This window comes from Lonchura striata, chromosome 2 (assembly GCF_046129695.1).
Source record: "Lonchura striata isolate bLonStr1 chromosome 2, bLonStr1.mat, whole genome shotgun sequence".
NCBI lineage: Eukaryota > Metazoa > Chordata > Aves > Passeriformes > Estrildidae > Lonchura > Lonchura striata.
In genome coordinates this window covers 114,222,100-114,235,753 of record NC_134604.1, presented here as the reverse complement: position 1 = coordinate 114,235,753, position 13,654 = coordinate 114,222,100, and the positions used below count along the sequence as shown (strand labels likewise).

General features: G+C 41.1%; 1 protein-coding gene across 2 annotated transcripts in view; it reads right to left on the bottom strand.

Annotated features, from left to right (window-relative positions):
• ERG (ETS transcription factor ERG) overlaps positions 1–11,604 on the bottom strand; it is a 59,253-nt gene extending 47,649 nt beyond the window's left edge. For both annotated transcript variants that reach the window (XM_021527469.2, XM_021527470.2), the window contains exon 1: positions 11,476–11,604. In XM_021527469.2, the coding sequence (XP_021383144.1) occupies positions 11,476–11,493 (18 nt within the window). In that variant the 5' untranslated portion in view covers positions 11,494–11,604. The remainder of the gene's footprint in view (positions 1–11,475) is intronic.
• Positions 11,605–13,654: the final 2,050 nt, after the last annotated feature.

Genomic DNA, 13,654 nt, shown 5'->3' with positions numbered 1-13,654 from the left:
TGTCTTTATCAGGCTTAGAAATTTCATTTTCAGCATCATCCCAATCCTATTTATCTAGGATTTCCAAAGAGTTAATTCTCAGGATTTATCAAGCTTCCTTTTTAACAATGGTGGCTGCCAACTTCCATGATCTTACTGAACCTTATGTTCCTCTGAACCTAAATTCTGGAGTCAGCTAAAAGCACTGTTGGTTTCCATTTTCAGTAAAATATTTGTGAATTAGAAGGCAGATAGGACAAGCAATATACATATTTTTCCCTGAAATTCCATTATTTTTAAAGTCATGTCATTGTGAATTCTGAATATTTTTACAGAAAATTTAGCATTTTTTCTTGTCATCTTAATTACTATATCACATCCCACTGCCTTCTACCTCTACGATGAGACTTTAATATGAAACTTTTTGCAACATTTTAAATCAGCTTTTTACTCAACTTTTTAAATTTCTCTTTTTTTCACTAAGGAAAGAAACAGAGAATTAGGAGGGGAAAAAAAAGCAAAGCAATGCCTTGGGTCTCACAGACCCCACTTAATGCTGACCTTTCTCAAGTAACCTAGAGCATCTTAAATTGATCCTCTGCAGTGTAATAAATGACTTTAAGCCCTAAATTGCAATATTTGGAGGGAAAAATTCTACAAAAATATAAATAGAAATGCATTTTCTTTACTTGTGATTATATAATCATAATTTTGTGATGCAAAATTTGAATATTTTCAAGCTTTTTTAAATATGAGTGAAGCTTTTCACAGTTACTACATAGCAAATACATTTCTCCAAGAGGCTAAACTGCCAACTTTATTTCTTGACACCTTCAGGAATGAGATTTAACCCCATGACAAGAAAACATCTGAATCGCAGCTTACAAATCAGAAACATGACCAGAGAGTTTTGGCTCAGGCCTTGTTAAAAAAAAGTACTTAACCCAATGAGTTTTGGGTCTGTATCTTGGCTTTTAAGGTAAAATTTTTAGAACTGGAGCCTTTTGTCAGTGAACACTGAAGATTTAAAATGTTCATATAATTCAGGAAAGCAACCCTCAGTTGCTAAGTATCACAATATTCCCAATAAAAACGCTGAGAGCTGGTGAGCATTGCATCTTCCAAGAAAGAGATGAGATGGACAGAGGCTGAATTAAAAAATCTACAAAAGAGGCGAACAGTTTTATGAAGACCCAAGCTTGGAAGAGAAACATGTTTGAAACAGAATTTGGTCTGGTCTGAGTCCTAAATGGTTACATTAAGGATGGGATGAAGGTGTAGGGAAAAAGAAGTGAATTTGAAGACATCAAATAAGGGAGACCTTGTGGCTCTCACAGCTCCTGCCAGGAGGGGACAGCCGGGGGGTCGGGCTCTGCTCCAGGAACAGGGACAGGAGGAGAGGGAACGGCCTCAGGCTGGGCCAGGGCAGGCTCAGCTGGGACAGCAGCAGCAATTTCCCCATGGAAAGGGTGCTCAGGCCCTGGCAGGGGCTGCCCAGGGAGCTTTGCAGTGCCCATCCCTGCAGGTGTCCCCTGGAGGTGGCACTGAGTGCTCTGGGATGGGGACAAGGTGGGCATGGGGCCCAGCTGGGACTTGGTTGTTTTGGAAGTCCTGTCCAACCTCAATGATTCTGTAATTCTGTTAAGATTTCACATTCATGCTGATTGAAAAGGATCTGGGCACCATTGCAGAGAGAAAATTCACACAAAATGAGTTTAAAGTCAGTAATTTGCATGTATATTTCACAGATTGTGCTTTAGCTCAACATATTTCCAACATCTATTTAAATGATTTTTTTTTCTTAAGATGTTGCAGTCATCAAATCTGCAACCCACTTGCCCAACAAGCAGCTTTGGAATTCGTAGGTGAATGCCTGGATCTAAAGCTTCCAGTTCTACATGAAAAAACCAAATAATCTCAGAATCATGGAATGGCTGGGGCTAGAAGAGATCTCAAATCCCATCCAGTGCCACCCCTGCCATGGGGACACCTCCCACTGTGCCAGGCTGCTCCAGCCCCAATGTCCAGCCTGGCCTTGGGCACTGCCAGGGATCCAGGGGCAGCCACAGCTGCTCTGGGCACCCTGTGCCAGGGCCTGCCCACCCTCAAATTAAAGATTTCATTATTTTGTTAAACAAAGATCTTTAATTGGAAAGAAAAGACCTGACCACTTAAAATTTCCTTTTTCTAGAAAGGTGGTATTGACAAGGAGGAGTTTTCTCACATCAAGTAAGTGGCATAACAACAATTCCTAATTGTGTGTAAGCTTCCCTCTCCTAAAGCATCTGAATTCTCTCTGAGCACAGGCAACAGGAACTCTCAACTCGATCAGCATCTTGAAAAACAAGATCCTTATTCAGGGCTTTAAGCAGAGATTTAACAACCTCTTAGGGACTCTCTTCTTTTAAAAATAATTCAACCTGGCCCATTAAAAAACTTTCTACTAAACTTGCCTCCTTTGGCACAAAGCACCAGTGATTTAGTTGGCATTGTAAAGATTTACTATGCACTTTTCCTATCTTATTAGAACCAGTAATGGAATTCATTCTCCTGAATTGCTTTGGCTCTGCATGCATAGTGCTGAAGAGGATGACATCCAGAGGTTACATTCCTGTCTACCTTTCATTTCAGCTTTATAACTGGAGCAAGTAAATTTCCCTAAACCCTGTGGATTCTAAATCAAAGGAAAATGCATTTTTAATCTTGCTAGTATGAGAAACCCTAAGAATTCAGCAGTAATGGTATTCAACTACTTGATGATTAAAACAAAATTTAAAAAAGAAAATTAAGAAATTGTCAGAAACTTGCAGATAGATTTTTTTTAAACAAAACTTGGTTTTTTTAATATAATTTATTAATTTTGTTGCATGTTTATAAAACAAAAAGAAAATAAATCATCCAGTGAATGCTGTGCAGCCCAGGACCCTCCACAGAGCTTGGTTTATTGGCTGGGACAACCCAGACCGAATCAAAGTTCACAGAAGTCCATGAAGAGACTCAGCACCATCGACAGGATGGAGCTGATCCCAAGCCAGGACAGGAAACTCGAAGGAAACATCAGAGCTACCTTGTTTGTTGCCTTGAATATTTGTTTAGTGTTTCGGAACTTACTGACTAAAGCTGCGTGGCAGAAACCTGGCAGCCAGAGCCTTCTGCCAAGTTGTGTTATTTTGGTTGTATCAGAACTCCTGAAATAAACCCAAAAACTCCAGCAAGACTTTTGCGTTCGTGCCGCAGCCTCCTTGAACTCAGTCCATCCCAACGCTCAGGATGAGCCTGGACTGGCAGAGCTGCTGCAGCCTTGGCTAGAAAGGCAATATTGTGCTAAGAACATGATGTGCCTGGTTCTCCTCACACTTTACATCCATCTCATACCTCTGCAGCCCAGTGGATCCATCTCTGAATGACTCCAGCTTGGAAAAAGAGGAAAATTCAACAGGTTTGCTTAGAGCCCAAGACAGAACTCCCAAAGTTCGAGATTTTTTTCCAGTGGTCACCAGGGTTTACTGCCTCTCATTTAAGCACAAACTGAAAGCCTCGTCCATCAATCGACTGGACAAAAGCATGTGGATTCCACATCTCACCGGGGGTGCCTTGCTGCCTAAAATTTTCACCAAAAATACTCCTTTGCACCTCAAAAAACAAGTCCAAAGAGATGAGGAGGGGCTCTAAAAAGGAGCCTATGAGTTTGCGTCCACGAGGAGGGTTAACACAAACACTCCTGATTGTTTCTGTTGTTTATGAATCTCGACCTTCAGAAGAGCTCTGAAATGTGCTGTCTCCTAAAGATGTTCCCCGCCGATATGACACACGCTCTTGCATTGTTTCGCTGCTCACAGGCATTAATATCCCAGAGGTAACCCACCCTTCTCTTAACGGCTGGTGACAGGTCCAATGGCTGAGCAAAAATCAGTTGGAGGAAAGGGAAGTCTTGTCGGAAACGAGATTAATCTTGTAACGAGTGTTCAGCCCTGATAACCCATCTGTGCAGAGAACTGCTTTAACTGGAGAGCAATTAACCTTCACCTGACAAGCTCTGTCCAACCGTTATAAACAACATTAAAGGCACAGGACCCCCCTCGTTTTCCCCCTTTTACGTAGACTAAACAATCGGATTCTGAATTCCATGAAAACAGCAGAGGTAACGATGCCTCGATGACAAATCGTGGGGAAATATTTTAAAAGGTAATGCCTGCATGGAAATAATATGAAAAATGTCTCTGCCCACCACTTTAGTGAGTTGATCTGATTAGCAAAAAGCAACAGTTTTGAGCACTTCCAAGGGAATACCTGACGCATGAGGAAAGCTGCCGTGGGTACGCCAAAGATTAACAATAATAAAAATTTATGTGAGCAGATAAGAGTTGACTAAACCACATCTGAGGAACATAACTTTCAGGACAAAGTGTGCATTTCCCCAGCACCCCCGTGAGTCCAAAGCCAAGGGACAACTTCCTAAAGCTTCTTCACCCATGGCCTTGGGAAAGCCACTTGTCATAATCAATCTCCAGCTTGCAGAACCCTCTGTAATATCTGGAGTTTTGGGTCAGGTGCCCACAGGAGCAGCCCTCCTGTCCCACAGCCAAGAAATCTCCAAGGGGTGTGTTCACCATGGTGTCTGGAAAGGCCTGTGAATCCAGCCTCAGATTCCCAGCCTCAGGAAACCCAACCAGATTCTCAGATCCCAGATACAGAGCACAACACGAATTTAGCAACCTGAGGAGATAACTGAATGTGGGACTGCCCATCCCAGATGAAAAGGTGGGGTATAAATGAAGCCACAACAGCAAAGGACTTCTCAGTTCTGCAGGGAAAGGCCAAAATACCCATCTCAGTCACAGTGGCAGAAACCTGGAATAACTCCAGCAGAATCACTGGCAAAAGAACACAGAAATTTTGGGCTGAATTCCTGAATAACTTGAGTGAAAGCCTGGCCCCAGTCAAGTCATACTGTTGACTTCATTTTGGCCAATTTCACTCCAGGTTTCATAAATCCTAATTCATCCTGTTCATGCGCCTGAAACAAGCTACCCTGAAGTTACAATTAGCAATGGAGGTTTTCTGTCTTTATTTCCTTGCCCTTAGCTCTGAGTTTCTCTTTTCCTTAGCAGAGGTTCAAACACACAGGTTAGCCATGGTTTTTATTTCCCAGCACAGTGAGGCAAAATTTCTGTTTCAGTCATTTTGGCTGAATATGTAAAGCACTGTGGATTGCAAAAAATGGCCATGAATCTCCAAGGTCTCCAGAACATGCTCTGAACTCTTTGTTGGTGAAGTCCACCTCAAGTGCTATTGAAATGTGTATTTTACTTGGAGATGTACAGAAATGAGCAAAGGATTCAGGCAACAAGGAGTTTGAGGGAGGGTTATTTTTCATCTGACAGAATGACAGGGGATTTTGGGGCATCCTGATTCCCAATTATGATAAAATGCAGGGGCCCTTTTCCTACCACTGCAGAGAAAACACTGACATTTCATAGTCCAGGATAACAGGTTTGAAATTTATTACAGCAACAGATGCATTAAATAGCATCAGGTAGAGCATTACCTTTAGATGAAACAAGAAGGACTTAGATCTTTTCAGTGAATTAGATATTAACAGATAGGAAGTTCCTATTGAAAGCATTTCCTGTATTGGTAGTCCCTGATTTTGGCAGCTTATCTGGGTAGGAAATGAAGGCAGGAAATATCTGTCTACAGACCCTTTATCATCAAGGTAATTGCTGTGGCAGCATTTTGCTGTTTATCAAGGTAATAAACAGAGAGTCTAAAAAAAGATGTTTTCCAGCTCTGAAGAATGAGGCTTAAAAAAAACCCTCCTGCAGTTATGCAAAACCTTCCACGTAGAATTAACGTGCTGTAAGGAGGGATTTGTCAAACAAAGCGTTTCCAGTCTCCCGGGGGTTTTTTCTCCACTTGTGGCACCGTGCCTTTGTCTGCCCCCATCTCACCCCTGTTAATCAGGCAGGTAGCTTTAAAGAATCCTGCCACTTCCCGAAAATAGGGACCCACCCCTTCCTGCAGGTATTTGCATAAAGCCAGTCCCTGTCATCTGTTGGCAGCGCACACCTTTGACTAAGCAAGTCAGCTCCTCTCTCAGGGTGACGAGGTCACGCCAGCCTGGTGACACCACTTCCCACCCAGGGCTGGAGATGCGCACCGCAAATGAACCGCGGTGCAAGGGGAACACATCACATCCTAGGCATTCCTTCCCCTCAGGATTCCCAAAAGACCATTATTTCCCTTGTCCACTCTGAGTCCCTCAACCTAGCCCTTAAAAAAAAACTTCAGTTACTCATCGTTCTTTTTTAACTTGTAATGTTCAATGACATTCTTGTGACAAATAATTGGCAATTCGTTCGTTTTGCTTTGAAACTAATACTGGGTGATGATAATTACCAGAAGAGGTAATTCACTGCTTCATACACAGCAGTTATTAAAAACCACAGTGAATTTTATTTATTAACCATTCTTTCCTGAAAGAAATGTCCAATCTTTCTCTGTGAATAGTAAAAACTGGTAACCCAGTGCCTAAATACACATTTCAAAAGGTAGTATTTGCAAGCCAGATCTCACCAGATTTCCCAAAACTTCCCCCTCTGTTCATCATTATATATTATTTACAGGATTATACAGTCCTTCTAAGGGAGCAGGAATAAACAGAGGGACACAGCACTCTCCAGCCTCAGGCAGGCTTGGTTACAGCATTTAAAACAACCCCTTCAACCACAGACACACATCCATTCCTTAAGGAAAGGACTGATGCCTTTTTCACATAAGTGCTTCAAAGTTTTCCTATCCTTGTTGATGTTTTCAATGCAGAAATTTCTTCTGTAATACACAAATATATGGATATATACACATATATCAAGGACGGTAGGGTGGCTGTATAATTATCCATACAAAGAAATTAATTTTTCAAAGATGGATCTGATAAAAATCACATTGCAGTCAATGAATTAGTTACCCTGACAAAGTTTTGCACTGTGATATTTTCTACTGCATCACCCTTACTTTGCTAAAAATCGTAACACAAGTGATACAAAATAAAATTTTCTTTTTTTCTTTTTCTGATTTTCTAAGTAATTATCTTGGCTTGATTTAAAAACTTGCATTACAAAGGCTACTTCTTCCTGAGTAAACAGCATTATATATTTTTATTGAATTATAAAGCGTCTCCTGGAAAACAAATATCTTTGTTTTGGCATTCATATTTTGCAAAACTGCTTCTGTGTTTTTCTTCCATCAAGTCATTCTCCAAGAGCACTTGTTTCTTTGAATATTATTTCTGAAAGGCCTTTTGTAACATGGGGAACTTGCCGAAAAACATTTTCTTAAGGGATAATGTAGTTCTTGTTCAGGAAAAACAAACAAACCAACAAACGCAGACAGTCAAACATATGCATTTTCCAGCTGTTGTTCCTTGCCTGGGGACTTAATTCTAGAAAGCAAAAGCCTTACATTTCACTTGGTTTTGGCATATGAAGACAGAAACCAAATTGAGTTAAATGACTGCTGATTAAAAGAAAAAGAAAACAACACAAAAATCCCCCCAGAATAACTTCTGTTCATTTCTGCCTTGAAATTGCTCATTTGTATTTGAGTCAGAAATACTGCTTTACCTGGAAATGATTATAGCTCTGACTCTACCGCCTTTATTGGGATAAAACCTTCATGAAATTGGTGGAAGTTTGGAGAGAGGAGTGGAGGGTCAGGGTAAGTGCTTTAAGGCTCTGTTGCTGCCTCTGGTTCACCAGAGCACTCAGGTGTGTGCTCAGCAAATTTAAATGTTTAAATGTGCAACAGCACCAAAGCCAACGGAAGGATTTACAGCCTTTGATAAAGTTAACGAAGTTAAATCTGTCCAAAAGCTAAACAAGTTAAATATGCCATTGGATCAGCTGCTAACTGAGATGAGGAAGAAAATAAAAGATAATAATCTTCATAATTGTTCTAATGCAAGGAACAAATGTACAAATTACTGTGTCAGCTCGGCTGGACTCAGTGCAGATGCGATCCTCCAAACAAAGCCTTAAACATTTCCATACGCCAAGAACAGATTTATTTCTTAACTGTCTCCAGCTTTCAGAAGCATTTGAGTGACTACTTGGACTTTCTAAAAGAAAGTGAGAGGAAAGTAATACTATAGAGACAAGCACGGCATGAGATTCCTCAAAAGAAAATTAATCTTGTCTCCTATATTCTGCTTTAATGAGTGCATCCACGCCCTCAAGCCTCAGAAACCACAAAGATTCTCCTGTCCTTTATCAAACACACAGACTTTTTCTCCCTGAAATCACAGATTCCATGTGCACATCACTTCAGAAATTAATAATGAAGAGTGGATGTGAATGTATTTGGGTGTAAGTTAAAGAAATATCCACAAATATATCCAATAAATCATTATAAAGTCAACTTACTGAAGAGTTTTTCTAAGAATAAGCATAATGGCACTGGCAGGCAAAGAGAGAAACAGAGCAAGGCTTGAACATAGCCAGGAATTAGTTGTACTTTTCTATTTAATGGGAAAAAACACTAAAATTACCTCCAGGATAACTATTTTTACTGCACGTCAAGGTAACTCTTAAATAATTTTTGCTCCAGTCTATTAAAAAAAAAAAAAAGGCAAAACACAAACAAAAGACTGATGCCTAATTCAGGTATGTTCTAAAATTATATTTACAGTAATTAGTGTGACTAATAAATATAAATAATTGCATTTATTTGATAATGTTCAATGCTCTGTGCTGCTGTGCCACCACAGAGCTGTCAGACACCACCTGAGCCAGAGGGGAACCTGTCAGCACTGAAATCTTCACTCTAAGGGGTCTTTTTCCACTTGAAAAATCATGTTTCATCCTTAAAAATACCAAAAATACCTAACAGAGAGCTCAGTTGAGTGTGCTCCAGGTATTGGGATATGAAATATCAACCCAAAATCCTGGCTGGGCAGGCACCTTCTTGCACCACCTTCCTCTCCACAGCTTCTTGCACTGACCTCTCCCCATCCAAGGGAGAGATCCCTGGCCTGGGCAAGGCTGGTCCAGTGGGGAAGTCAGGATTAATATTATTTATCCATGTCTGAGCTTGGGGAAAAGGTGCTGCTGCCTCATCCTCCTCTTCCTCCTCCTTCTCTTTAGGACCATGGTTCTTTCCCCTTTCCAGGGAAAAAGGAGCAGGGGGCAGCAGGAGGAGGGCACGGGGTGAGGAGAGAGTGATCCCATGGGAAAACCCTGCTCAGGATGCCAAACCCAGCACCCAAAAAACTGAGAGCACCCAAAAAATGACAGCACCTGAAAACTGAGAGCACCCAAAAACTGAGAGCACCCAAAAACTGAGAGCAGGGTTTGCCTGCCCTGACCCCAGTGAACCCAGCCAGGTCCCTGCTGAGCCCCAGTGTCCCACGGGTCTGCTGCAGGGTGCTGAGAGGCAAAGGATGAGAGACACAAGCCTTTATATTAAATACTTATATAATTAAATATATATATGATGTGTAACACTTTAGCAAAAGCTAAACACACACCTGCCTGGCCTTCAAATGGAGGGTCTTTATTTCAGAAACCCTTCAGTTAAAAGGCTTTTTTATCCACTCCCCATAGAAGAGGAATTGAAAATCTTTGAACCGACTCAGCCTCATGTCAGAGCACATTTCCTGCACCTCGAGTACAAAGCACCTGTCATTTCTTTCCAGTCATTTCACATTTTGCACTTGCATAAATAAAATTTTAATTCTTGCTACAGCATGTAAGGCCTTTCCCAGCAGCCTGGGCAGTGAAATCCTCAACATTTTGGTTTGTCTGGGACCTCCTGCAAGATTCACACTCCAGATTAGGAGAGAGAATTTTTCCATTTTGCTGAGTACATTGTATTACCAGGCGGTATAAAACACTTCTCTAAGTGTAAGGAGGAGGTCAAATAACAACAATTAGATCTAATTTAACAATCTTCTAGTCTATTAAAATTCAGTCAATATGAAACATAAAGGAAATAAATAGCAGGAGTTACCTAAAATGCAAACGGCATCCGATCTTGTGGGTGCCATTATTTTTGAAAATAAATCTTGTATCAATATTCTGATTAACAGAAGCAAATGAGGTTTTCATTATGAAAACCTCAGCACACAGCCCTCCTTTAAGCCAAAATTTGACTCCCTGAAACTCAAGATTTTCATTAAGTGCCTGTCATGTCCTGCATGCTCTGAAATGCACGGCAAAACCAAAGGGAATTCAGTTTCAGGAGCTACTTAGCATTTAGCAGATGCTGGCCAGCAATGCAGAGGAGAGTCAGATCTATGTCACTATTGATAGCCCCATGAAAACATCAGTGATTACAAAAACAAAAGGTTCATTCGACTTTTTAATCACACTGCCCTCGGGCACTACTGTCAGATTCCCAAAACTGTAACAAAATGCACCAAATGATCTTTAAAATGTAAACACTGGAGCCAAGTTTACTGAAAAATCCAACTGCAGCCCTACTTATCCAACAGCCAGGCTATTCCATACCCCTCATTAAATCTCTGACATAATTAGAAAAGTGCAGAAACACACAATGCCACGAAGAAAGCAAATACCTCAGTCCTAAATCCGATAATACCTTGATCCCAAATCTGATAAAACAACACCGCAGAGTCCTCCCTGTCCGTGCTCTTTATGTAAAATTAGTTTCACTATCACAAATCGCTTAATTACCGTTACATTCTGCAATTAATCACAGTCATTGCCCTATTGGCAGATGCTGTCCAGAGAAACAAAACGTAGATAGACAGATTTATTCAACCTTATAAGTGACACAGCCACAAAAAACTCAACAAAGCCATTCTTAAAAAAAACCCCAAAAAACCCAAAGCCAACAAACCATGCACCGAGATCAACGTTATGCACCAAGAAGAGATTTTTATTGTCCAAAAAATTAAAAGATTAAAAAGAACACGCCCGTGAGATCTTCCCACCACCATTAAAATAACATTCAGAAAGGTCCCGAGTTTAAGGATACGAGTTTCTAGAAAAGCACATAATTAACACCTGCGTGAGAGAGAGAGAAACAAGAGCTGGTGCCTCTCCTTCCCATTTGTGTCCCCATCCGCAAGAGAAACATTTCAAAGTATCCAAAATTTAGTGCCCTTAGGAGCCCGGTTTTTCCTTCCAGTGCACACCCTCTCCCCTCATGGCAGAGCACAAACACATCCAAGTTGTCCGAGGGATACCTACAAGAAATTTCAGAAGCTCTCACAAAAGGGCTTCGTCTATGCAATCCACACCACTGAAGAGTGAATTTAAAAAACCCAATTTTTTTCCGAGTTTGAAGTTTTTAAGCCTTGCGGATGGTTGGAGTAGGAAAAAGGAAATTTACTAGGCAGTACAAAGGAAATCTTGTTGTCCTCTATTGTGGCAGTGGGGGTGTTGCCCAATTCTAACTTATCTAGGTTGATAAAGGAAACCAAAGAACGCGGCAGTGAGAAAAAAATTCCAGCAAAAAAAGGTACCCCCTCCTTACCTTAATAGTGCTTGCCATAATGTGATCAAGATTATTGATCGCTAATAATTGCTAATAATAATTATTGCTTCGCTCTGACCAGAAAGAAGTTTTGATGAGGTTGTTTAGAGCGGATGAGATTGTGCTAACTCTGGGAAATGAAGTCAGCCAATGGCAGGAAGAGGTTTCTATTGGTCCTGGCCACCGCAGCTCGAAGAAACAGGATATTTGGGAGTGAAGAGATAAGAGTCCTAAAACAATGTTGTTTTTCTTGATGATATGCGACTGAATTTTTTTTTTTTTAATTTTTTGGTTGTTTTTTTGGTGTTTTTTTAAACAAAAAAGTCAATTGCCCGTGGCCGCCTGGGCAGGTGTGATCTGATGTGCAGTAAGTGTGACAGGCCACTTCGAGGCAGGATGCAGATGTCAGATGAAATGGGCCAAATTCAGCAGTGGTTTGATGCAGGCTGTTCACTGGGGAATTGCTGATCCAGGGCCAAAGCCAGGCTGGGTAAAAATGGGTGTAACTCCAAATATGTTAATGAGGACTGGCCCTGCTTACTCCACATCTATATTTGTCCATGAACCTCATTCCTGCATTCCTGAGCTATTGACACTTTCCAGCCTATCTGATTTAGCACATTTTTTCCCTTAGAGAAGAAGCAGATAGGTTGGGGACAATAATTTCTTTTTGATGTCTCTTTCTTAGTGAGGAGAGGAAGTCACAAAATGACATAAAACTTCAAAAGCAGATGCCTGAATGACATAAGCAGTCCTAAATCTTCCATGTTCTTCCCTTAATTCACAGCTCTATCCATGAATGGAAATGAGATGGTTTCACTGGCAATTCCCTTCCTGCTTAGAGTGTGATGACTATTTTTTATTCAATGTTATATTTTTATTTGTTCTTTTGGAGCCCTTGGCAGTCGTGGGGCACCCCAAAATTTCCAGGTGTGCAGAAAAAACACTGTCCCTGTCCTAGGCTTTTGTATAAGAGACCAGAACTTTAAAAAAAAATATATGTAAGAAAGGCAAAGTGCTTCCACAGTACCAGCCAGGGTATTCCACTGAGGATTCAGTGCTGGCACAACCTTTTCACACTTAGGAGCCTCACAGATTTTTATGTTTTCATAAAAGATACAATTCCTGGTGTCAGGAGATTCTGAGCTTTCAGCCTGAAGAGAAAAGCTTGAAAATAGAACCCATAAAAAAGGGAGGAAAAATTAGAGCAAGTCAGAATTCATTCACTTTTTAAAAAACAACTTTATAAAGCTGGTCCTACTCTAACAGGTTTATAATTTCTCATTGCTCCCTGTGACAACACCTAACCATGGACAGGTTGCCTGGAAGATAATTCCAGTTGTAGTAAGGTCCTGACCTCTGACCAGGGACTCTGGTACAATAAAAAGAACAAGAAATAGTGAATGGCTCATTGCAGCATTATTTAGTGGAAGCAGATGACCTCACCCTCTCCCAACACTGCCTTTTCTTGCTTCTTAGGAAAAAAAAAAGGAAATGGGAGCGTTGTTCTGTAGCTGGTGGTGACTGCTGGCATTCAACACACAGTTTTTCTACACAAAGACAGCAGAAAGTCCCAGTTCACTTTTCCCCTCCTATCCTGAGCCAAGAAAGGTGAAATGCATTTTTCCGGAGGTGCACAAAGAGTCCTTCACTCATTTGTCCTGCAGGTGCTGCTCCATCTCCCCCAAAGCAGGGCAGAGCAAAGGCTCATCCACCCTCCCTGCTCGTGGGAACAGCCCTGCCAGATCCAGAAAATTCCCATTTCCAGGTGTCCCGTGGGGAGCACAGAGCTGGGAATCCCTGGATGCAGCAGTGACAAACAGAATCACCAAGGTGGGAAAAAGCTCCAAGATGGTCAAATCCAATCTTTGGGACACGGGATCAACTCCCTGCACAAGATCAGTTTGATTTTAGAGTTCACTTCAAGAAGCTCTGGATTCTTCCACTGTAAAGATTATTTTTCGTGGCTTCAGAGCAATCTGGAGGCAGCACTGCTATACAATATTTTATATTCTCCACTAGCTGGTTCATGTAGAAATGCAGTGTTGCACTGCTGAATGTGCTCTTGCAGTCTATATCCACCAAATTATGGCGCTCCTGCAGAGTAGGTAACTTTCCTATTTTCATTATGAACAGTATGAAAAGAAAGCAATTTATAGTAATTGTATTTCATGGGGAT